Below are 26,809 nucleotides of genomic sequence, written 5' to 3' on the forward strand. Positions count from 1 at the left end.
CAGAATAACGTAGGAAAGAAAGGAAATACATGTTTTCAGTTTTAAATTTTAGAGGAAGCCCATGAGGAGCAAGAGATGCTGTAACAGCTTTATAGCAGATGAGGCTTTGGGGGAGACCGCAAGAACTCCAGCAGGGACTCTCTTCAAAAGATAAATAAGTTTCAGACCCAGCCTTACCAAAATCAACTTGCAGACTTTCTGAGGTGAAAATGTAATTGTAGAAATCATTCCAAATGTATTTATTTTTACTTAGTATTTAGACTTTTCAGTCAGAGTTTATATCTTTGAATTGTTTCATTATCTGAATCAAAACAACATTTCAATAAGAGTACCACTTTGGGAGAAGGAGGGGCAAACCCCAATTTTCCTTCATACGGATTTCCTAATTTTAGTATTAAATCACACTTCTTTACTGTAAGCAGTCAAGCCTTAGTGTTTACTTTTTGTGGATAGCTTCTGATATTTATATTCAACTTACTATTTCTATTTGCAAATATAACCTTTTTTTTCATTTGCATTGTCCCATTTGGTTAGTTACTTTTAGTCTTGCCTAGTACAGAAGCAAAGTAGACCATCTCTTTGCTCTTCCATTTTTGTTACACACTATAGATTAAATATGCAGCTTCAGTGCATTTATATGGAAATTTTCTTCAAGAAACAGACTAACAGGAAAATGCATGGGATTTGGTTTCTGGCTGCAGTGAGTTTTCCAAATTTTGGGGAGGTGAGAGAAAAAGGAGAAAAGAGAGGAGAGGACAGGACGGGATGCTTAAGTTTTAAAAAACTTTCTTAAAACTTAAAAGCATAAATCAGTATTATAAAAATAGTTAGGCTTACCAGCAGTATCGTAGTATTGCAGAGTTAGTGCTGTTCCAGTAGATGGCACTGATTACATAAACAATTCACTAAGATAATAAAATTGGGAAAAAAATGTGAAAGCACAGGCATTATTTGTCTAAACCGTAGTATTGTTTCACATTATGAAAAATAAAATTAGCTATAATTGGATATTATTTCACAATATTTTCTATCTCTCAGTATAATTCAACATCACAAATGGAAGTTATACTAATGTATCCACCCATTTCTGTCTCAGAAAAAATCAAGATTCTAATCACTGTTTATCAATTTCAGCTGCTGTGTTTTATCTGACATTAAGGATTTTGTTGCTCAGTCGCCTCAGACACTTAGCAGTAATCCTGCAGTCTTACAACTGAAAAATAAACATTTAAAAAGACTCTGACCTTAGTTACAAGTAGGTCTGATGAAGTTCTTATTCTTTGTTTTGTATTGATGATATAAGCTGTCTGTGTACTTTTCTACTAAACATAGAATGTGTGTAATCATTTTATGGTGATCTGAGATTTATTCCTTTTTTTGTTATTCTTATTTCAGCAATTTTCAAAAGAATTACGACAATGGCAAATAAATGTGGATGTGGCAAATGATATGGCACTTAAGTTACTCCGTGATTATTCAGCAGATGACACCAGAAAAGTAGAACTGATGACAGATAACATTAATGCAACATGGGCTACCATTAATAAGAGGTAGGATATAAATTCTACTAATAGATTTGTTGTTGAACTTTATCAACGTTAATTGTCCAGCTTTGGTTAGAGATCTTAGAGGATGTCATTTGTGAAAATGACATGGTTACGGTGCAAAAGGTAAAGAATGATGATGTCTCTTCTGTCATATTTTGTGGAAATGTGACTTTGGATACCATTTAATTCTCTAAAACTAAAATTTTGACTCCTCTCAATTTTTAACTGTTGTGACCAGTTACCAGCTAACTTCATTTGACAGTTTATATATTTTAAATATTTTAAATGAAGTGTATTGTATTTCTGTGTAGTATCTCTGCATTACAATCACTACAGTGATTTTGTTAGAGTCATAGACTGAACCTAAAAATGACAGACATATCCTATTGAAGCAGGTTGAAAGTAGAAATGTTATCTTGTAGCTTTGAAGAAAATCTATAGTCTAGAACATTTTTGTTAGATCCTTGATCACATTCTTTGTTACATTTCATAGTCTTCTACTCTGTGTTATAGATACCAATTCATTACTAAAAGCCGCCAAACTGTGAATCATTCAGTATGAAATCTGTAAAATCAGAACATTTTTCAGAATAAAAAATCTTTAAAGCAATAAAATAGTTTTATATTGTTTTACATGAAATGAGATACAAAAAAATTAAGGTTATTTTAATCAATTTAGTGTCCTGGATTAAGTTTTATAGCCTGTAACTGAAATGAGAACTGAATTAGTTTTTAAAATGTTTTTAATTAAGTCTATGAACAAAGTCAGGAAAGTTAGTTTACTTAAATATGTAACAAATTCAGGAGACCTTCTTACATCATGGAAGTTACTCAAATCACTGGTGACTACAGAAATTTATCCCCACTCTTTTTAAAAATATACATAAATGAATTTGATATTCATATGCCTACAGAATGAGTCACTAACAGCTTGTTTTCTGAAGCAGATTTGCCACTTACTTAAGGTCCTACAATGAGAGGAGATGCCGTTGATGTCCTCTAAAAGAAAGCTGCCTTACAATTTGGGAGTTTTTTCTAACAAAAACAACAGCTAAACTGAGAAATTATTATAAACATTCAGTGACTATCTGTTTGCATTTCTCCTCTTATTGCAGTAGCCATTTTAGTCTTATTGTATATTATTGTACTAGCCATTTTTTATGAAAACTAAAACATTCTGCTGCCTGTGCTCTGAGAGACAAGCTGGAGGGGACATCTTGTCCTGTGTAACAAGAGCTAGATGAATACTACTTAAAACAGCTCCAAATGAGTGGGCGAAGTTAGGAGGTCAAAGGAAATTGCTTTTCTCCATATGTAGAATTACAACCCTATATTGGTGAGCTAGCTTTCTAATCCTGAAGTCTAGCTATGTCTGTAGCTGCTGAGATAGCAATTATAGCTAAGGTAGCATCTTTAATTCTGTATTTGTTAATGTTTCAAGGATGAACCCAGGTGTGTATAAGGTTGCCTAAATGTGAGAATTAACACTGTTGCATGGAATCATCCAAGTAATAGCTTAGTAGAGACTGTAAATTCTTCAAGGCACAGTCCTTGTGGGCTTCTTCATAACCCACAGAACTGCTCATAGCTCATGCATTAGAGAAATTACTGTAGCAAATGTTCTATATCTCAAAAGAGAGCTATTTAGGTGACTGAGTTGACATTTCCTATTAAGAAGTATAAGAGGATAGCATTAAGGTTGTGCAGGAAACTGTAAATATAGAATTTCCTCGTTTTGGGCTGAATGTCTCTGCAAGCTTTGTACTACTTTGTATATAATTTTTGTAAGAATTACCATAGGTTTGGGAACTTGAAAAAGAAGTTTGTTGCAAATGCTATTTGATAAGCTTCTCTGAGGGCTGTATCACATTTTTGTCTTTCGTGAGCAGTTGTTAAATGAAGACTTAAATATGGTATCAACTACAGGCAAAAAAGCCTGTAGTCGGGAGAGCCTCTCCACCTGTAGGTCTCTCAGGTTTGTTCCAAGCAGTGGTCAGCCTTCCCACTGCCAGCGAGCTGCTCAGTGACCTCCTGGGAGAACCGCCTTGAGATTTCTTTTGTTCAGCAACTTTGTGGAAAGAGAGGATGGAGTCAGTGGGCCTTTGAATGACTTAAATGCCAATTTAACAATTATGTTTTGTGCTATTTTTTTCCCTCCTTTTACACTTCAGCTTTCAGATTGTTGCACAGAGCAAAACATATTGTTTATGTGTTCAGGCGTCTTTTTAAGTGTAAGAGAATATTTTTTCTGGGTTTATCGTTGGCTCCAAGAAAGGCTAGTTCTCCACTGAGATACATGTGCATTGATTTCAGATATATCCATGAGTGTTACTTTCATCTAGAGCATGATCAAGTAAGGCACTCATGATTCAGTGACCTGAGAATGGTGTAGAAATACATTTCAAATAGGAGTCTTGGCTTTTTCTGCAGTTATGTTTTAGAAATAGTTTTGTCAGTGTTTATACATTCAAACTCCTCACGCATCCCTTGAGTGACAAGAGGAAATACACCTGCTGAAGATTTTTCTTTGTTCTCCCTGTATCTTTACTTTAAATGGCATTTTTCATGTATATTTTCTTTTAATAAGAATTTTGACAGAAAATCTTAGGGCGAATTACATTGTTTTGAATTATTTTTTCCTCTAAACTGCCATTAGGCTCAACACTGTGTGTTAAGGAAAATATGTGAACCCTTCTATCCATGAACGAGAGTAGTAGAACAACAGACAGGCAAGTAGCAGTAAAATTACACTTTGCCTGTTGGTAATAGTTCAGCCAAAGCAAGTACTTTAGTCATTAAGGCAACATCTGCCAGCTTGTTTTGTTTTGCTTAAATAGATTTGCAGCTGATTGCTGTGTGTTTACCCTTTGCCTTACTATTTTGTTTTATAACATCAAACTATAATGAAAATGACATTCTAACTGCTTTAATAGCCAAGTTCCTGAGTGTTTGATGGGTGCTCCCCTTTTTTTTACTCACCACTTTTTATTTTTATTTTTGTTGTTGATGCTGAAAAGATACACTAGAGGCACATGAACTGATTGGCTGGGCAAAAGCCAGAATGATTTGTAAACATATCTCTTCCTATTCCCTTTAGAAACATTAACTGTCCCAGAAATAACTATACTATTTGTTAAGCTGATGCAATTAAGGAGAAAATGATCTGTATCACTTGTGTTAACAAAAATAAATCGAACAAGTGAACAATTATATGCTCAGGGGAGAAAGATACAGTGGCAGAAGTGACCATTAGAAATTCAATATATATAAAATGTTCTTTATGGTTCTATAGGGGCATTTTTTTGGAGGTGAAAAAACAGGCAAATCAGTCAAGGATTATGGTACTCTGCTTTTGTAGGCACTCACATTGTATGCGAATTATCAAATAAAACATGTAAATGCAAGTTTAGCTTTGTTCTATTCCTGAGAATCCACCCAGCATGTGTTTAAATTTCACTAGCTTAAATTTCAAGCTGGACAAGGGTTTAGATCTTTCTTAAGTGGAGCATATATCATGACATACATGTTCTGAGAATTAGTTAGGCCTCAGACCCAACACAGTGTAACAGACACCGTCAGATATTTGCATCTCTCACAAGTTCCCATGCTGAAGGTCAGTGAAACTCAGGCTGCACTGCAAGTGTTACAGCTTGCACCACTGAATATGCATTTTTTGGCTCCTGAGAGAGGATGCAACAACACTCATGTATCAGTCAAAATGTAAAAAGTAACTTTTTTCCTATTGCAGAGCTTGGGCAGTGGATAATCAATAAACACTTAGGTTTCTGTTATTCTTAGTTTAAGCTGCAGGAAGCTGAAGAATTGTGGCAAGGAGCCGAGTTTCTAGGCAACTTGTTTCAAGGGTCTGAGTTACGAACTCTCATATTTATCTAAGAATAGCATTCATTCTCTAATGCAGCCAGTCATACAAACACCTTGATTTTGTATGTCAGATGGATAATATCAAATGCAAATGGCCAAACAAGCTGAGGGCATACACAGTACAAAAGTATGATGCATATCTGTTTCCTATGTAATAATACAGAATATAACAATAATTAGAAGTGCTAAACGGTCCGTAGTCTAGTTTTGGTCTTTCAGCAAACATCAGCCTTTATTAGTGGGTAGCTTGCTATAAGAACACAGTCCTAACAATGTAAACTTTATCTGTGCATAATGTTTGTTAGTATAATTTTATTGCCTACACAAAAAGAGCTTGATCACTCCACTGGAGACAAGTTTTCTTAATATAACATGCCTACATTAGGATTACTTTGCTTTATGGCTCTTGTAGAAGAAATCATATTTATGCTACAGTCCCATTGCATCCTTTGGGTGAGAAAAGACCACCCTAACACAGCAGCAGCAGCCAGGTTTATATATGTGTGTTAAGCTATACTGAAGATCCTTGCTTGGTTTCAGTAGCCAGACCTTTTTGGGAGCCATGTCTGAAGAGCTTATTGTTTGACTTGCTTAGGCTTGGATTGCTGAACTCAAGAAGGAAGGAATTGCACAGTAAGTCTGATTTTAAAGAATTAACATGCCCATCTTCTAAGTTCCCCAAGCAAACTCAGCCCTTTTCCTTTCCATTCTTTTATTGTTTTGAATGTTGCGCTGCATTCCTAAAATTGGTATAATTACTTGAGTATGAACAGCTATTGTAGTTCTTTGTGCAGACACACTTTATTTGAGCACAATGAAACAACTAAATTAAAAATGTAAGTGGCCGTAAGAACCTTATTTATACTTCTGTGCCTGTTGTTATCATGGATATAGAGCTGTGTTAGTGTGTGCGTAAGCAAGAAATTATTGCAAATGCAAGACTACGGATGAAGATGACATTGGTCAAGTGTCCCATGTAAATTTTTTTTTTAACAAACAAACCCCACTATGATCATTTTTATCATTAGCTTCATGCTGGTGTTTTATCAGTTGTTTCTGAAACAATTTTGCCAGTCTCAAGAAAGTGGATAGGTAGAGGGACTGCTTTTTACAACCAGTACGTCATGCCAAAGTTTGTTATTTGCAGCAGCTTAACAATAGATGTTAATTTAAAATGACCTAGGTTGCTTGAAAACATTGCAATTATAGAGCAATTGTTTTGTTTTGCTAGAGATGTTGATAATACATGCTTATATTGATTCTATTTATTCACATCAACTTTATTTTAAAAAGTAAATCTTTAGTCTAGATGTTCTTCACATACCGTCTTTGAGATCTTTGCTTCTTTTAATTTTATGAGGACTTAGGTACTTTCAGTCAGTCAGTAGAAATATTCATGTTGAATAAAAGTGAGTCTTTGCAGTCTCAGATATCACATACAGGATTATGTTAAGGAGCAAATAACTTTATACATCAGCGTGTTTGAGTGAAGACCTATTATAGCCACCTTGACTATTCATTTGAATAGGAAGAACAATCAGGTTTTACAAAAAAAATTAATCGAGAACTCTTCTGGGAAGTCTGAATTTGCTATGAGGTCCAGAGGTCTTTCTGATTAGACAAAAAGGTACAAAATGTTTTCATTTTTGTGAAAGTAATTTTGCCTCACTTCTTCAGTAGAGTGCTCCATACTTCTTAGAAGTTACCAGCAGATTCAGTAACGCTGGCACACTCTGAAGAAAAACTCTTTACCAGCTACTTATGATGCAAGAATGTTTTATTTTCAGATAAAGGATTAAAGTATTCTTTGCTTTCTTTCTTCCATTTTGTTATTATTATTTTAAACAAAATACTGGACCGTAAAAAAAGACTATTGAAAGGATGTGAACACTAACTTGGCAAGGTTTTAGGTACTCTGAGTTTCATTTGAGATTTTGTCATTTGAGATTGATTTGTCATTTCCTGTTTTACTTGGTTATATGTTAAATATTCATCCTGTTATTAAAAAGCACACCTAAAAGAGCTATTCTAGAGGAGAAGAATTTTATATGATTAGAGATGCAAGATAAGTTACCCATATGAAAGACAGTCTACTAACTGGCTACACTCTGAAACAAATACTTATGTACTAAATATAATCTAAAACTTTTCAGCAATGACATCAGTTCACATTGTTTTATTATCTTGTCTTCCTAATGCCCCTAAGAATGAACAGATTTCAGCAGCATGTAGGAAAATACATAAAAATACAAAAATAAAAGTACTAGCCAAAGTTCCCAGAAATAGAACATCTTGAAAGTTGCCTTACTTGGCTATATTCTGTTTTTTACCTTACTTTGTTCTCCATTCAACTGACTGCACTTTTTATACAGTACAGACACCAGTATATGGAGCCAAGATGAAAAGTCAACTGAGTGTACTGAATATTTGTGGTTTACTTTATGACGGGAGAGCCTTGGATAGGCAATGCTTTCAAAATGCTGGTAGGATGAGCTGGAAAAGCAATGTTACCCAGAATGTGGTGTGATTTATCATTTTCACCTTTGTGATCATACTCTTGGGATTTTGAGAAACTCTCTTAGGATTAAAAGCAAAAATATTCTTGAGTTATTTCAGGAGAGGGTAGCAATAGCAATAGTTCTCTACAAAAAGGAGGTATGGAGCCTTGTGACTTCGGGGGAATATTTCTTAAAGCTCTTAATACCAGTGTGAATAAATTTAACGCTCCCACCACTTCATTGAGATTCATCTATAGGCTAGAACCTTTATTGCTTCTGGGAAGGCAAGAGATCATCTGGAGATTAGCTAAGTCTATACCACCACAAAAAATTAACCTGTAAGCAAGCATTACAAAAAGTGTTATTATTCTTAAATTAATTGTGTTTTCAACTTGTTTGCCCACAAGTGGTTTGTTGAGGTTCTTTAGAGTTATCATGAATTCAGCTGATCCGTAGTGTTGTTTTTTAATTGTACACTAATGTTAATAGTTTCGTTGAAGACAATTAGAAAGAAAGACAGCACTGACATTATGCAGAGATGCCCTCAGCTTCAAATACCAAGAGCAAGGTAATTATTAAACACAAGTAAGAAAAGTGACAGTAGCACCTCTAAAAGACCATTCCTTACTGTTCTTCCAGTTATTTTGTTTGTCTCATTCTTGGTTTATATTTTGGCCCTGAGTGAAATAAAACTCTGCTGCTTTGCTCGTATTTATCATATGTTAAACTCTGTTTATTCCTTTCTGATGTAAATGGGAAGAGTTCTTATGTTACAGTGAAACCCAACTGGACAAAATCATTAAACAGCTGATGGCACAGAATTCTAAAAGGAGAACAGCTCCATGCACTAGCTTGAATCATAATCAAAGTCGAATATAGACATTTCAAATAAATGCTCTGTTTGAGAGCATTCTCATCTTTAGCCTCTCGTTCTTTACATCTGCAGGAGGGGCAGAAACCAAGGTAGTAAGGGAGATAAGAGTGAGCCTGATTTTGTGAGAGAATGAACAAAAAAGTCAACTTTCGTTCTTACTTCATTAGAAAACGAGGACAAATACGTTGTTCTTTTTCAGAACTGACTAGGGAGTTTTACTGTCTGTTTCAGCAGGAGCTTCTGCTAATGCTTTGGTGACCTGAAAGTCAAACCTTAAATCTAGTTCCTCTCAGGCTGCAGATGAACTAACAAACTGTAGCAAACTGATTATTGCTCTCCTCCAAAGCCTATTGCAACAAACAAATGTCTTTCCTTTCACCTCAGTAGACTTAGCAGGCTTCATGTCCTCTATAGCAAACAACTGAATAGAAATTAATCAGCAGACTAGCAGAATGCCAGCACAAAAGAATTTGACCTTACCTGTCAGTTTTTGTTTAGATCGTTATTCACTTGATAGCCTTTTTTTGTTTTCCTCTGATGTTTTTATATGGAATATTTTTTACAGAATATCAGTACTATTGCAGGCCTTGGCGTTTAGTTATTGTGTACCTTCTGATCAGCTACTGTACAGGCAGCTTTCCACTTACTTGCTTGTCAGCCGCACTTGAAACTGAGAGGGTAATTCAGTCTGCCTATTAAATTGTTAGTCTCTATGGAAATTACCACCAATTTGCCAATTTGTCAATAGTGCTGTTTGCCTTTTTTCTGTGGCTTTGTTTCAACTATGAACAGAATTTGGATCACGCCTTGTTTTATACAGACTGATATTGTCAAATGAAAGCAACCGTATATCATTATCACTCTTGACGAGAATCAGTGGCAGGAGAGGCTAACGGCTGTGGCTTTTATTGATACCACCAACCAAGGTAGAGACTTTGGGAGTGATGAGATGGAGGACAGGCAAGGGAAAAACAGAGTCAGAAGTATAAGTTTCTGACCTGTCCCAGAATAGGGTTGGGGAGGAATCTCTGGAGGAAGGAAAGATAACTGATAATTCATGAAGATAGAGCTTATAAGACATATTTGATAGAAGTACATAGGAGGGGAAACAGTAAGAAAGCAAGGAATTTTTGAAAAGGAAAAGATCGATATGTTCATGTTTTATAGCATTCAATATCAATCATGACTAATACTCCGAATTTAAATGTAGTATTCTACATCCCCTGACAAATATAAAAAATGAAGTGTTCTTTCCCGACTACTAAACCTTATATGTCTTGTGAAATTCTAAAAACAATAGCCTTGGCGTTATTGCTCTGGCTAGCTTATCTGCAGGTTCTTTCTTTGTAAAAGATACATAACCAGTTTTGTCTCTGATATGTATCTAGTTAAGCACGATAGTGCCTTGTGTTAATCAATTATACAGGTTCACTTTTTGTTGATAAATGAAATAATTTTTATCTATTTAAAATGTGCTATATCTTTTTGAGACTCTATTTGTTCACTTGACTCTGTGTATGATAAAAAGAAATTTCTTGAAATTACCCGAAGTGCCAAGCTCCCAACATCCTTTCAATGCTTTCTGCATTCTAGCTTATTACTATTTATGTTTTCATGTTTTCTTTTTTTTTTTGGTTCTTTATGTACTGTCTTATTTTTTATATACTTAATTATTTTTTGACTCATGTCAAATTAGACTTGAATCTAATTTTGTATTGTTCTTTTAATCTAACTTGGATGCATTTTATGTACCTTAAAGCACAACACACATGCTTCTTTTATTTTCTGTTTAAAACTCTGAAAGAGATGCTGCTCTTTATTTTTGATAATAGTAAACAATTCAGAACTTTACGTGACTTCTGAGTTCTTAGACCATGTCTGAGGTTGATATTTCCATAAAGTTAATCATTAATAACGGCTGTTGCTCTGTTTTGAACCATATACCTTTACTGGGTCCAAGAGGGTAGATTTATTTTGTGGTAGCTGACCCATAAGCTTCACCATGTGGATTTGCTCCAAGTGATGGAAGGCAATTCTGCTAGGGCTGCCCTCTTTCTTTTTTCCTGTGGGAACCCCAGGTATTGAGCAAACATGGTTCAGATCTGCCTTTGATGTCACCCCTCCTTCTTAGACTGTGCTGACCCTTTGGAGCTGTGGACGCTTGTCACCATCGCTTCTTTCTCTTTTGGGGAAAATAAAAGTAGAAGTATTGAATATTTTTATTAAAATCTGTTTTTACTAAATTGTTTTTCCCATCATGTCATTGTTTTAGCCATTCAAATAATATTATTTTTATATCTGTTGCAACTCTCTTCTGTGCTATTTGGAATGAGATACCCAGGCCAGAATAAGGACAATGATGAGTATATACTGCAGAGTTAAAGATTGGCATAATATTTATTGCTATTCTTGTTACTAATAATCTTTCAGGTGCTAGTATATATTGACATCTTCATTAAGCTGTTGGTCTTGATTTTAAATACTTATTCCTGCAAGGCTACAGCTAGCTCAGAACCCAGAAATATGTACAAAACAGTTTAAATCCTCCATGTAGTGTTTGACATTTTGGACTCATTTATATTGATTCCTTCTGCTCTCAAATTCCTGATGATTTGCTCCTCGTGCTCAGGGTTGAACATTATATGCATTGACTGCATTATATGTTCTTAGCCTTACTTTTGTTTTATTTAAGAGGTTTCTGTAATAAAATTTTACATCCCCTGCCACTGTTCCTAAATAGCTCCTTGTATAGGGGATTAACCTATAGATGGCAAATGGATCATACTGCTTTACTGTTAGTTTTCAGCTTTTGTTTCAATTACTTCAAATAGAAAGTTGGCAAATATATTTTTCCCAAGGGTTCAGATTTTCATTATGCCTAGAATACACATATTAAAGAAATGCAGAGTGGTATTTACAGAAAAGCAGAAATATTCCTGAGTATCTATTCTCAATATAGGGCTTCATTTCTGTTTCTGTCTCAGAATGACAAAAACACAACACTTTTGTATTTGCATACATATAGACAGTTTCTCCCTCCAAATAAGTATTTCTCTGGGTGCTGTGTGATTGGGGAGGGCAACATTTTACTAATCATAAATAATATAAGATTGTTGCACATAATCATATGTTTGTGTGGTGTCATCAGCAGTTGCTACAAGCATAACATGCGGAGCTTGAACTGGATCAAATGAGCTGGTCAGATTAATTTCATTAGTATATTGTCACTACTTGGTATTGGGGACTACTAAAATAATATAAGTAACATAAATAAGACATTTAACTTGGCATACTGAATGAGCTGTGGCACGTTAAACAATCTTACAGAAATCAGTTTTGATCATACAGTTGTCATTAAAATTATTTAACAATTTCAAGTAATTGAGACTCCGTAGTGTAGATGGTGGATAGCAAATGACAGGACTCTTTCGATTATCTATACCTCTGATCCAAAATGAAGAACTACAGAAATTAGTACAATAAATCATAAGAACACATAAATATACTAAAGATCTACAAACACAACATGTCATGGTAATGCTGTGTGGCTTTAAAAATACACTATTTCCTTAATTGTTCAGTATTTTTATCCTTTATATAAAGTAAAATTGTACAGTATATGTAAATCACTGATTGTGAGAAAGTCCATTCTAATACCTCAGACTTGTATAACATTTTTATGGATAATTTATATGCAGTCTTGTGCATGTACCTCACTGCAACAGCAGAATGAAGTAGGTAAAGTAAGCTATAATTTTCTTCTTTCCACGAATGCACTTACAGATTTACTTGTTAGCATTTTTAATAGGAAGCTAATAAGCTGCCTGTAGTCCACCCGTGCATACCTAATAAATGCATTAATATCAGTTGCACCTTATTTGTGTTAATTGCGAAACAAGACAGCCGTATAAAGTGTGAGTTGAAGTTAAGTATGTTCTTCTCCAACTGAACTATTAACTTGCTTGTTCTAACCTGATTTCTAGGAATCCTTTGTAGTACTAGAATACAGGGCTTGAAAAGTTAGATGACTACCATCTGAAAAAAGTAATATCCAAGCCAAATAATGGGACATTGCATGATCTACCTCAGTGCCCTGCCTTGCTACTCGGGAAACTGCTTTGGATTTCTGTGCTCGATATAGATTGGGTTTCACATCTGTAGTCAACTTGCAATATACAGGTCTCTGATAAAACTGAAGCTTTGCCCTCTCTAGCTTTGTGCACCGTTCTTAGATACCATGTTAAGAATGCCGAGCCATGACTTTTGTGAACAAAAGAAAAAACATGAAACCAGGAATCATATAGCCATGCAGCTATTTTTGTAGGAAATAATGTTGCACTGTTACAGCAACAGTATAATAAACCTCTATACCAACCTTATGGGATGGGAAGGTGATTTTATTTTAAAGCAAAGCCAGTTTCATGTACCTGTGTGCTCTTGGATGTGTTGTTCAAGCTGTCTGTCCAGCATTTAGGCAGCAAGACATTTGTATTTAAATGCTCTGTCAAGGGGATTTCTTTGGGATAGCAGAGAACAGAGGACATAAGCTAATGCTTTGCAGTCACACCTTCAAGCTTCTTTTTAGGTGGTCAACAGTGTGCTTTGGGTTTGGGATGTGCTTTTCTGTATCCTTCAGGAGCTCGCAGTGAAGAGATTCATTTGTCTCTCCGCATGTCCCTACTCTGTAAGTCATTAGGTTTTATTCACTGTCCTTTGTCTCTCAGGTTTATCTGGGGGCTGTTCTTTATCATCTCACCATTCTCTCTTCACAGTTTGAGTCTTTGTTTTAATATAGGTGTAGGTTGACCCTTTTCTTTAAGGCTCTCCTTTATTTTTCTGATTTGAGTGTCCTGAGATCTCGATGACCTACTAGTCAAAGTGCCATCAACACATGCCATTCTTATATCTATACTTCTACCTTTCCTCTTGAGGCTTTCATACTCAGACATTCGCGTTCACTCTCCATTCAGACCAATGTTAAAGTTTCCATTACCGTTCTCTGCTTTTTCTGACAGCGTCTTTCTCACCTGACTTTGGTATGTCAGTAGTAGAATCTTTCTTGATTGGGTTGATCTTTCCTGACCCAAGTGAGTGAGTAACAGAAAACTGACCATGAAATATGATCCATTTTGTTTGCTGGCTTTTGCCTTCTTGAAGTAAAGGGACAGACCAAATCTATGGAAATCATTGACAGTTTTCCGATTGACTTCTTTTCATGCCTTCTACTGATTTCTCTCAGGACCAAAAGTTCCTGTCTTCTTTTCTAACCGTACCATAATCGAATTTGAATGTTTTTTCTTGCTAATGAACAGATAGTAAAAATAGGGGCTGGAATTCTTTCAAAATTTTCTTTTCAAAAGTATTCATCTGGAAGAGTGTCCATAGTTATGTGTTCACATTTCTGTAGGCTTTTTCCACACCATGTGTTAGATAGAAGTTATTTATTGCAGTATCATATGAGTATGTGTGCCACTTCATTTTTTTTTCTCAAATGGTATTTACCAGAGATGGATACATTTAAAAGAAAATGGTTATCTAATTATTATGTTAAACTACTGAATGTCACCATACCTTTCACCTGCAAAAAAGTGCAAATGTAAGTGTATTTCGTGGAAGATGAGCTGGGCTGTAATTTTTCAGCTAATTGGAAGAAGCAGAACTGAGTCAAGGACTGCCAGGCAGATTTCAGTCTTAAGATATGAAAATGATTATTGTGTCAAATACAATCAAGAATGTGAGCCTTGAACTGACAAGAGGCCTACTTGTTTTTAATCAGGCTTTTACATAGAGATAGGCTTTCTATTCAGAAATAACAGCAGCCAGATGTAAAAGAATGATTTTAAAATGTGAGCTTAACTCCTTCTACAAAGAAAATAGCATTGAAGAACCTTGACGTTTTGCAGTCTCATTGTGTTGCCACATTCACACCAATTCAGTGTTTGTTAACACATCTGCTTATACAAGACTGCCTTAAGCATAGCTTTTGGTTAAATATCAGAAAATATAAATATTCATTTCCTTAAAAGGCCTTACATTGTACTTTATGGATTTCCTTGCATGAACCAAAGTTAAAATTATGCATTCATAAGATAAGATAAAATCTCCCCAAACCTTGGGTAAATTATCTGGAATACACAGAGGATACTTGTATGACAATGTATCCAAAAATATAAGCCACAATCCACATCAATTTTCTTTTAAAATGTAAACACCTGATAATGATTTCATTGTTTATTAGGGAGGATTTAAAAATTGCAAATTGTGCAGTATGTCAGAGTTACATCTGGATGGTTTGGTGAGACTTGCATGGGACGACTCAAAGTTTCATTTTTACCACCTTTGTCATGGCTTTTCATAGTAGGATAGTGGGACCTCCACAATCCCCGTGTTCTGTACATTTATGCTTGTCTCCACTCCTTTAAAATGGCCAAAATAGTTCTTTGATGAGTTACATTGATCTGCTAAAAATTTTTATTTTTGAAATTTGTCAAAGAAAGACTCGGGATAAAACTATCAGAGAATATCCTGTTCTCCCTGAAGTCAATGGAAAGTTTGCCGTTCATCTCAGTGGAGTTAGGATTTTCTCTGTAAGGCTTTTGTATCAAACATATATTTGATTTCTGTTGAACTCAGTGTGAGTTGAACATTTTCTGAATTTTGCTGAATCAGGGTCTAGAATTCCATCATTTTTATTTTTATTTAATTTGACTTCACAGATCCCAAGTTACAATCCAGTTTAATACCTTGCCAATATTGTAGAAACTCCATAATAACTATTTAGTAGTATTACTTTGTATTCTCATACTACCCCAGTTATATTTCCTCATATGTTACAATCTTTCTGTAGTAAGACTATTGTAATTGCACTATCCCATTACTGTAGGAAACTTATTCTATACTTCAGTTTTCTTCAGGAGTCTGAAACCTCCTGAATTGTAAACAATAATTACATATGTAGGATATAGAGTAATTCTTTGCAACTAGTATTACTATATTAGATTATCAATATAGGAAACAGTAGGCATTCTGCCTTCTCTCCTTCTTATCCAGATGTTGACTAATTTTGGTTTTCAGTTGCTTCTAAACTGAATATTGCTGAGCTGGACCTCGACTGTCACTTTTCTTTCTTTCTTAGACATTGTATGTTTCTTGAAATATATTGACTTACCAGCACAGTTGCTTAAAAATGTCTAGAGTCAATCTAATCTGTCAACATCTTTGCATAATGTGAATACTAATTCAGGTCAGTGTGTTAGAGTAGAAAGAATAATGTGTGTGTTTATCTATGTGTTTATAATGTGTGTGTTTATCTACATGTTTATTTTTTATTGTTGCCACTTAACTTTAGATGATGCACGGTACAATAAGAATTGTAAGTGCTGTGAGATAAGTTCCCCCATTTGGAAGCTGAGGCTTGTTTCTCTTGCATGGTAGCAAATAGCTGTTCTGCTAGGCCACCGAGCTCAACCCTTGGAGGCTGCGCCTTTGAATGAAAACTGCACTAACTGTTTAATAGTGTCCTTTGCGAATCCTAATTGATTTCATGTAATGCCGTAAGTGCATTTCACAGTCTTATTAAATTTAGTTGTTTCTTCAGCAATTAAGAGTAAGAAAACAAGTGCCTTTAGAACCTAATTATTTTCACAATCAGTTTTAATTACACTTCACTGTGTTTGTAAGCCAAGATTTTATCTTAATAAATTGTACCAGAGTAATTAATGTGTTGTTTATTAGATGCCACTGTTGACTCCTGTGAGATCTCAAAAGAATGAGATGTGTTGGAATTCAAGGAAAAGCTTGATTCTGTGTATTATAAACTGGGAAGTATGAAGAGGACTTAAACAGAACAATGACCTTTTTGCTTCTTTTGGTACTATAAGAGACCAGTTTATTCTTTTTGTTTGCTTAAGTTTCCTTCTCTGGCTTCTCCCTTTAATAAAGATACTACAATTAATAAATCCTATCTTCCCACATTTTGTTGTAGTATTACTTGGATGATGTGAAGGTTAGATTAGAATCTGTGCTACAAGTTGACGGAATTTTGTAAAAAAAGGTACTTCCTTCTGAGTTTAGACTAAGGGCTGTTTACACAACTGTATTGAGTGAGTCCATCAGAGCATAATTCTGTATGTACAAGTCAACTTTAATGATACTTCGTATGTCCACTGTGGTTTTCTGTTTAGATTTCCTATTTTAACCTACGGTTTCTTAAGATTTTCTTTCTGTAAAATGATCGATTTTATTGAAAGCTTTGAAAGTCCATTAGAAATTCCAAGTAAACTTAAACTTAAACTATTTTCAGTAATGTAAAATATAACCTGTAATTAATTTTTAAAGAAATTCAGATGATCTACTTAATTGCATTGATGATTCTTCTGTAGTTCACAGTATCAGTCTCATAATCTGTAGTTATGATGATCATAGTGCACCTTTACATATATTTAATTGTAGACCCATGCCAAGGCAAGAAGGGAAAAGGAGTCAGAAGCAATATGGGCAAGAAAAGTCTGTCCAAGAAAATTCCCTCTAACTCTCACTATGCTTGCCATGCCTTTAAAAGGCATTCTGGGATCTCATAAGTCAATAGAGCATAAGGAGACAGAAATTATTTTTATAAAGGTCAGTGAGGAGTTTCCCTCTGTGATAACATAGATCCTGTGTGCTGATAATGGCAGATGGTTATTTGAAAAGAAGTTATTTAAAAGTCCTATACAAAAATCAAGGTATGTGATTTTGTGTTCCAGAATCTGCTATTTTTTCTGTTTTAGCAATCCTTCTCAGTCTGACAAGTAAGGGTGTAGAAGAGATTAATATCCAAAAATGATCTGAAACTTCATGGCTACACACAACTTTTCCTCATTTTATAGACTTTAGCTCATCAGTTAAAGTCTACTTAATTGCTTTACCCCCATTGAAATCATAAGGCACCCAAATATCTTCTAAAATTCAGGTCCATATTAGAGCCTCAAGGATACTGCTACAAACTATTCTTGTATCCTGATATTCTTGATGAACCAAGTTTTCCGGTTAATTCCATGCAGTCCGGTTTTGGGTAGAGTCTACTCTGATTTTCCTTCTCTGAAATTATTCTCCCGCATCATGACCTCTTTTCTAGCCCCATCTTCAGGAGCTGGAGCTCTCTCTGTCCAGGTTTAATTCTAAAGCCACCATCCCAAGCTCCAGAAGTGCCGGTGGTCACCAGCACGGGCTTCCTCAGAATCCAGCTGCGAGCAGGTCAAGCCTCTCAGGCTTTTATCACTGAGATATTTTTTTCCTTGCATGACTTTGTAGTTAAATGAGAGAAACCTTGAGATTATCACCCCCGTTTTATGAGAATTTAAGATCGTGCCAACTTCCTCTTGCCATTTCTCTTAAAGGGATTTCTGATATGATAACTTCTCTCACACAGAGCAGAACATTTGGGCTGCTGGGGAGAAATCTGTAAAATATAGTTCTGCTAAGCAAGTCCAAACTAATTCTGCCTTACTATAATCCTATTAGCGCAAAATACAAGACAGAGGAGGCACCTAACTTCGCTGTGTTCCCTGTAGTGTCAACAGAAAGAAGCAATTTGCTTTATGGTTCAGAGTACCCTGGATAGATATCATTTGCCCTCTGGAGGAACTCACCTTGCTCTACAGACTTTCTCCATAGACAGGTGAAGTAGATGATATAAATACTCCCAACAGCTTGGCGGCAAAGTTCCTGCTTTGTAAGCTAGTTTGTGATAGAGGTGATACAGCCAAAACAGCTGTTCTAACAAAGGCTACCATTATCCTACAGCTGCTAGCTACAGTTACGAATTCATTAACTCCCTATGCTGACCTGTAGCCTGGCAGCGATCTCCGTTTCAGAGTCCATGGCTGTAGACTTACAGGAAAGTTCACAGAAAGATCAGCATGTTTTAAGGACTGTGCCTCTCTGTTGCAATGTGCTAGAGATATTAGCTTATAGACTTTGTCCGCAAAATTAGGGGGTTTTGCCTTCGACTTAAATGTTACTTGCTTGGGCATGGTTCTGTTGTGTCACCATATGTCACCATGTCTTTTATTTTCGAGGGCCTGGTTTCCCTCATTCACTTTACACTCTTCTTCTTTCCCCAAGATCAGTTTTCACTTACTATTTCCAGAATATCATTCATTTCATTTAAGACTGTGTAGTCTATCTGTATTTATTTTTGGGGTTGTTATCACTCTATCATATTGACTGACAGGCAGATTGACATTTTATTTATGTATGTCTCCTCCTTTCATTCTTTCCTGCTTATTTCCTGATGCACATGTTCAAATACTTTGAGGGAAAATAAGAACCGAAAGAAGGTAACTTTTCTGTTTCCAGACTGTATCTTTATGCATCAATAGGATGACTTTCAGTAGCACCAAACTGTACAGACATGAATTGTTTATACTATTAAAATATTTAAAGCAGAACTGCTGCCTTCTTGATTTCTTATCTCAAGACACCCAATGTCTTTTTGTACATTGAAACTTTTCCAAAAAATTAAAATAATAAAAATACTCAAACTGTTTTCATCTTCTATCCTCATTTCCTACTGTTTCAATGTTCTGTATAATCTGATTTATTTTGTTTTGTTGGAGGTCACAACTGGTACTTAGCTGAATATTTTGTTAAATATTAGTCTTGTTGATGAAACAGGGTGTTTTTGAATATGAAATAATTATATTTCTTTGACCCTATCAAATGCTATAGCCATTATTCCATCTGGTTTTGTTATACTTGCTAGATGAAGGCAAATGAAATACATACTAAAATATGCTTTTGTTTGCACCTAGTGCAAATTCTTGAATTTACATAGGCCAAGAATGATGTCTGCTAATGCAGAATGGAATAAGTAATGGCAAAAAGTAATGGCAAAAAGTAATGTAGCTCCAAAAGCTACATTAAGGCAGAAGATATTCTGCAAATTCAAATTCACTTACTTATCCTTAATGTCGCGCTGGTTGTATTTTTTAATTCTTTTAAAAACTGCACTAAAATAGTCTTACCAAGTTTTGCTGAATTGGATTCTCATCTGTGGTTGCAGAAATTCCGGAGAAGGATAGTCTCTTCCTTTAAAGGAAGATTAAATAGATTATTTTCACTGGTTGGTTGTCATTTTAGTTGTTTCTTGGCAATATGGTCTCAATATCAATAAACTAATCATCAGTAATTTGAGAATATTTATTTTTGTTTCTGTTAAGCTTCTTCAAACATGAGTAAAATATAGGACATAGATTGTAGCTGCTAGGAGGAAAAAAATATTGCAAGGACTGTTGTGAGCCTCTTCAGTCTATCCATCACCCAATTTTTCTGACAGGGATAAAAATTTTAATGCTTTAAAATTATGTAGGTGCTGAACAGATGCTGGACTGGTTTATAATGAAATATTAAAAGATAAAAATGTATAATTTCACTAAGAGATGGCAAGGAAAGAATAATGAAATAACAGTATGCTTAATAATTATATTTTTCATTCTTAGAGCTTGGCTACAATAGGAAGTTGTTAGGAATAACGTATGGTTTGTTTTCCAAGTATGGTGGCTGATATAGACTCACTCTGATAAAATATTGTTTCGTAGGTTATTTCAGGCTCCCTCAAAGCACATTAAGCTAACCCATATTGAGCAGTTTTGAGGGATTTGTTCTTTTTGCCTCCAGAAATAAAGAGCACCAACAAAGAGAAATGGCTGACTGAGTTTACTTTGCAGCAGCTGTTGCAGTAAATCTCTCTGTATGGGCAGTTACACCTAGAATTTAAAATTATTCCATTGGTTATTCTTACCTCATAGATACGGGTAGTGTAGCCAAGGCAGAGATGCCCTTTGACTTATTTAAAGATGCAGAGAGACTCAGTTTTCAGCCAGTAGACCATATTGCCAAGAAAGAAATGTGAAGGGAAGAGAGGTATTGCACATAGAAATATAGGAGGAATATGTTGTCGTTGGTAGGAATCCCGTTCATATGTCTGAATCAGCAGGATGGTGCCTGAGTGTGCTTATCAGACTCCAACAAAGGCATTTTTTCTTGTTCATTGACAGCACTTTCCACCATCAAAACAAAGTTTTTTCTCCTCTCCAGTTCTCCACAGCAGCTGTTTTCAGGCAGGAATTTGTAGTGATAAAGATGAAGCAGAGAATTTTAGCAAGTTACTTTTGCCTTTTTAGAAGTACCATTTTCATGAGGCTTATCCCTTAGTCCTTATATAGAGTGCCTAAAGCACAAAATGACTGAAGCCCAGCTTTCCCATGCAAAGTCCTGTACTAGCGCAGTAAAGCTTTCCCGGTCCCTCATTCAGAATAGTGGGAACCAAGAGTCTGTGGATGTCAGCTACATCTGAATGCTGATCCAGAGTGGCTCAGATCCTGACATGTCTCTCTGTATTTAGTTGCACTCTGAGGCTTTCTAATCTTTTTCTGCATAGAGGATCATTTCAGAGCTCCACACAGGTGTTTTAAAACAATGTCACCCTGCCAGCTTGTAATAACCCTTTCAGGGCATAGATTAAGGAAGGGTTTTTGGTGTGATCTAATTTGTCCTTGAAAGAGCGGAGGTTAGCAGAAGTGGAAGGCCATATTATATCCATATACTGAAACTCTGAAGCCACAGATATGTGATATTACAGTGGTAAAATGATGGTGACCGGTCTCCATTGCGCTAGGATCAACTGAGTAAAGACCACTTTCTCATCAAGCCGGACAAAATAGAGATTGTAGGTATAGAGGTATAGTACGTAAATGTGGCGGTCACTCAAAAAACTCAAGTCGAGATCCATGTGCTAGTTCTCTACAGGAAAGGAAAGCCAGTGACCTCTGTCTGGATGGTTGAACTAAAAGGCACATTAAAGCAAAAGTGTGGACTGGAAAAATGCTGCATTTCCCTGAATGAAGTTGCAAGCTAGGTGAGATCTGAAAAGCTACGCACCAAGTAGTTCTTACAGTGCTCTTTCAACGTAGTTTTCCAGACTTAATGTGCATCAGCTGTTCCAAAGTTAATCTGCAAATTAAACACCTCTTAACGTCTATTAATAACTTTACATAGCACTAGGGAATATAAATCCCAAATTCTGGGAGGAAGTTCCTCTAAGCAGTAGTCGCAAAATAAAATAGTATGGTTTATTTTGAATTTGCATTTTAAAATTGTATCCATAGTATTTATTTTAAGAATTTCATGTTAAATTTCTGAATGGAAAATTTGTGCTTATTTTCCTTTCGTATCTGTGATATTTCCTCTTACCCCTACTCTGCCTGAGGTTAAATTATTCTGCCTCTTTACAAGAGCTTTTTTGTTAGTCCAAGTTTAAGCAGTTGAATAAGAGTTAGCAGTAACAGCTTAAATTTATTTACTAATAAAAATTAAATGTTCCAGTAAAGCTTTTCAATTGCTGCTCTGTCATAGCAGCAGAAGGGATGTGCTCCTCATGAAAGAAGTGTAATCTGTGTCCAATATTAGCAGGAAGACACATATAGCTCCAGTTGTCCTGTGATAGTTGGCCCCAGAAAAGGAAAATTCAGGTAACATGTTTTTTCTTTAATTGTATGGAATAGTAATATCAGAAAGGAGAAAATGATGTTATATATAGAGAGAAGCACATGAAGTGTAGAAGGAAAACCTCTTGCTGATGCTTTATTTTACAGCTCAGTGTGATAGTATTAGATCTGCACAGCCTGCAGATGGAAGCGCGATTTAGTGGTCTATTGAATATGCTGAATTTCTCCACTGTATCGCCTTTAAAAAACACCTGCGGTACATAAATTTCTGCTAGACCACTATGAAATGTTTCAGTACTCACTCTTCTTCAAGACTTTTCTGTATGTGTTAATACAGAGTATAGTGTACATTGGCATAATGCTTTGCACTTACTATGCTTTTGGGTTTCTAAGCATCTTGTAATCTGAATAAATGTTACACCTTCAAATAGACAAATGGATATTCAGAAAATGTAGATGATTCACTCCATGTTATGCAGTGAATTACTGCAGCTGAAGAAATCTCAGTAGTCCTCACTCGTGCTATCTCCCTTGTGTTGTATGGCGTTTGGGTCTGTTGAATTAGGAACTCCTGCAATATTTCTATTGACACCATCATCCCTGTGCCTTAGCCCTTTCTCTTCTTGCTAGATTCCACAGCAAGATATTCAGTTGTAAATATTTTGTATTTTGTTGTATATATTTATTTTGGATGTACATCATAGTATGGGCTCTGACTTTTACTTAATAATACAGTAGCTTGCTTATGGACTTAAAGATTACCTAGATTTCAGATAACTGCATTTTCACCCATTTATCTTCCCAAACAGCTGCATTTAAAAAAGCTTTAGAAGTTCTCAGAATCATAGCAGTGTATTGCAGCATTGGCTGCTATTTTATTTTTTGTTTGTGGAATTTTTTAAACCGTTACAGGCTTCTTCCACATGTAAACACTCACATTTATGCACTGTGTATGAGATTCACTTCCTCTGACTTGCCTTCATTTTCGCTCAACATGAAACCTTCACTGAACACATTCCTAAGACATTATCATGATTTCTGTCCCGTAACAAGGCTCATAGGCTAATTGTAGTGGTCGGTCGCACTATCTCTGGTGCCATTGGTTTCCAGAAATCTGTCCCGAAACTATGAGAACTGATCCACTTACATTTAGTTCTTTAAAATTTAGGCTTCTTAAGTTAGTCATGTAATTTATCGCTGTAGTCAAGAGCGAAAAATTGTCTCTGAAGCTAATTCATCAGACTACAGACAAGGGAGGAGGAATTATATTGTAGAAATGCTTGTCTGACATGTTTTGCAAAAGGAATGTAGTGGGGATCTAAATGTAAATGAGATGAATCCTACCTTTAGTATTTCTCCTGTGAATAAGAAGCTTCTGGTAGTAACGCTGAGGATATAGGTTTACATCATAGTCAAACAGAGAAAAAGAGGATCATTCCATTAAAAATCATTTTTGTTATGATTATTTTTAATATTTCATCAATATTTTGTAATATTCTGGGGAGTATTCTATATACAGTAAACAATATTTCTGCTTACTTCATGTTCTTTTCTTACAACTTGTACTCACTATGAAATTAAACATATTTGGATGATAAAGGCTAAAAAGAAAGCCTCTTTATTTTGTTTTTGTGCAATAATTTCTTATTCAATATATATGTTCTCATCTCCCCTATAATTTCGTGTGATTTGTTTCATCACATGCTGGATGTGATACTAAGAGAGCCTTATTTCTCATTTGTAGACCTTCTTTTCTGTATTCTAACCTCATAATTTTTTTAACTGTTTAGAGAACCAGGTAGAGTGAGGCTTACTGATACAGTGCAGAGTTGTCAATGTAGTTGAATGTTAATTGCATGTTAGACGTAGCAAAATTTAAAATGCAAAGTACCAGGGTATTTTCTGGAGGGTGTGTTATTATGCTTGTGGATAAGCAACACATTTCTGTAGAAAAGAATTATGACCATAGTATTTTTGTGCATCATAGAATAGAACTGTTAGAATATTCTTCATAACTAAAAACTCATTTTTTGTCCAGATCAATAAAAAGCTATATATTTTTATCATAGTCTAGAAGTTCCTCTAAAACATAAACTCTGATTTTGAGTTAATACTTCTGCTAGCTCTCCCTTCAAATGTGTTTTTCATATCTGGACTTGTATTCTTTCTTTTTTAGATTAAAAACGTCCTTGGTATTTATTGAAGTGGATGAATATACTTTGGGTCCTGTTTCTCAGGATACCATACAAAAAGTAATACACACCCATAGAACTATGACCCCTCACTCAGAGCTTTTACGTTTGCAGAACATTGCAGTGTATTTGCGGAACACTGACATTAAGCATTGCTATGTATTTGCAATAATTCAGGTTGATTGGAGTTAAAAATGTTCCTTTGAGATTTTGAAGAAAGGTCTGCATGTGAAGAAAATGTTAGGCCTGATTCTGCAGAGACTTCTGGCACTAATATTATCCATCATGTGGCACACTGAAAATTGAAGTAGCATAACGCTATAAAGAACTTCTCAGAAGAGAATTGTGCTCTGAAGAACTGGATAAACTGTTTTTGGTTTATGTACATTTATTCCGTTTCCAAGTTCTATCAAATAAATGAGATATTTTCGAGCAAAAAATGAGAAATATATAGGTCAATACTGTATTTATCAGGTAGAAGATTTTCTGTTTCTTACTGTTTTCTCCAAGTCTCTACTGATTTTATGTATACTGTCAGTATGTTTAGGTATCTCTCATATCTCGGAAGTTATTTTTTAGTTTAATAAAAGAAAAACAGATATTTTTTATTGCAGTTGTTTAAATTTGAATAGTGGCTGAACCACAAGCCTGCTGTACCTCCATGTAGGGTAAAGTAGGAAGTGTTTTCCCTAGTCTGAACCTAAGCGTGGTTCACTCTCATCCTCAGAGGCTCCTGGAGACACGTTCTCATATAGACTAATCAGTACCAAACTGGAAGAATGCTTTTGATGTAGAGAATTCTTTTAGGTGGCTACAGGTGACTCTGAGATGAGAATCCAGTCCTTTTTTAAGTTTTAAAGAATCAGTGGATGACTTTGTAGCTTCAGGGCACTCAATAGCTTTCTCAGTTTATGAGGAAAGATCCAAGGATAAACTACATTTCTCACAAAATGGTTGGGAAAAGCAAATAAGATGTGGAAGGATGAGAAATGTTACAGGAAAACAGCTATTGTGAGATTTGACTCTTAAGGTGGTTTATTTTCACTGAAAGTAAGTGGCCGTCCTCTCCGGTATTCTGACTGGCTGAATCTTTTTTTCTTACAGTCCTCTGTCACAAATCGCGTGCATGCTTGTTGAAAAACATGTCAAGTTAGTGACACATGTCAAACCTTGTGTCAAATTTTCATTTTTTTTTCTTACTTCCACTAATGTACTAGCTTGTAGGATGACGCCTTTACTTCTTGAGGAGTACAACTTCATGATAATACATATGATTTGACAAAGAGGTTAGCACTTAGGAATTTCATGACCTTACCCGGTAGTGTTATGATAAAATACAATTTGAGAAATTATTTCTGATAAAATCTAGTATATTAGTCTCTGTCATAATATCCACAAAATTAGACATTATATCTATCCAGAAGTATTCAGATAACCATAGGTTTGTAGATTAGGCATACATGTGCATCGAATTGCATTCATTCCACTTGAAGTAGTGTAAATTATCAGGTAATTTTACTGTGCATTTTCTGAGCTTAAATATTACTCAGTCATCATGCTTATGTTAAACAAATATGCATGTAATACAATAGCTAAGTAGCCTTGACAAACTCATATTAATTAACAGAATGTCATTCTTAGCTGTTCAGATTTCTAAATAGGTATTTAGCTCAAGTTTAATGTTAAAAACCAATGAGGACATGTAGGACACCTACATTGCACATAAATACTGATAGAATACAAATACACTTAGAGATGTTTCAGCGTCAGAATTTCTGGGACCTTCAGTGTTCTTTCTCAAACTATTATTTGGACTTTCAACAAGGATAAGACAGTCTTTGCATTAAAAAAGGACTTTTGTCAAACAATTGATAGGGATATTTCTTTTAATTTATATTGCATTCATATTAAAAAAACAAAAACAAATCTGTATTATTAGGGCATAAGGTGTTGAATGCAGTCTCCAAAGGTTTGAATATACAAAAACTAATAATTAAGTTAGCCACGCTGTTCAGTGGCGAGGAACTATTTTGTGCTTTCTGAAAATTAAACAAGCTTTCCCACAGTAGTGTTAATGACAAATAAGAAAGCGATCTTTGGTTAGAACAATAGGGAATTAACTTTGATTTGTTTCAATTGTGCATGTTTCAGGTATGATACTTTCAAAAAAAGTAGTAATTTCCTTGATTTTTTTAGCAGATGAACTCCAATTATTTCTTCTCACAAGAGAAGATAAAAAGGGACTCTACCTGCAAAACATGCAGTGCATGCTGTTTCATTATAGCTAATATATCTGCAAACCCTTACCTTGACTGCTACATGAAATATT

General features: G+C 35.2%; 1 protein-coding gene across 9 annotated transcripts in view; it reads left to right on the forward strand.

The window, feature by feature from the left end:
• DMD (dystrophin) overlaps positions 1–26,809 on the forward strand; it is a 1,316,184-nt gene that overhangs the window by 1,025,954 nt on the left and 263,421 nt on the right. For all 9 annotated transcript variants that reach the window (XM_026096811.2, XM_064497835.1, XM_064497804.1 and 6 more), the window contains one exon: positions 1,396–1,550. In XM_026096811.2, the coding sequence (XP_025952596.2) occupies positions 1,396–1,550 (155 nt within the window). The remainder of the gene's footprint in view (positions 1–1,395; positions 1,551–26,809) is intronic.

The sequence above is a fragment of the Dromaius novaehollandiae genome, chromosome 1 (genome assembly GCF_036370855.1).
Source record: "Dromaius novaehollandiae isolate bDroNov1 chromosome 1, bDroNov1.hap1, whole genome shotgun sequence".
Classification (NCBI taxonomy): Eukaryota; Metazoa; Chordata; class Aves; order Casuariiformes; family Dromaiidae; genus Dromaius; species Dromaius novaehollandiae.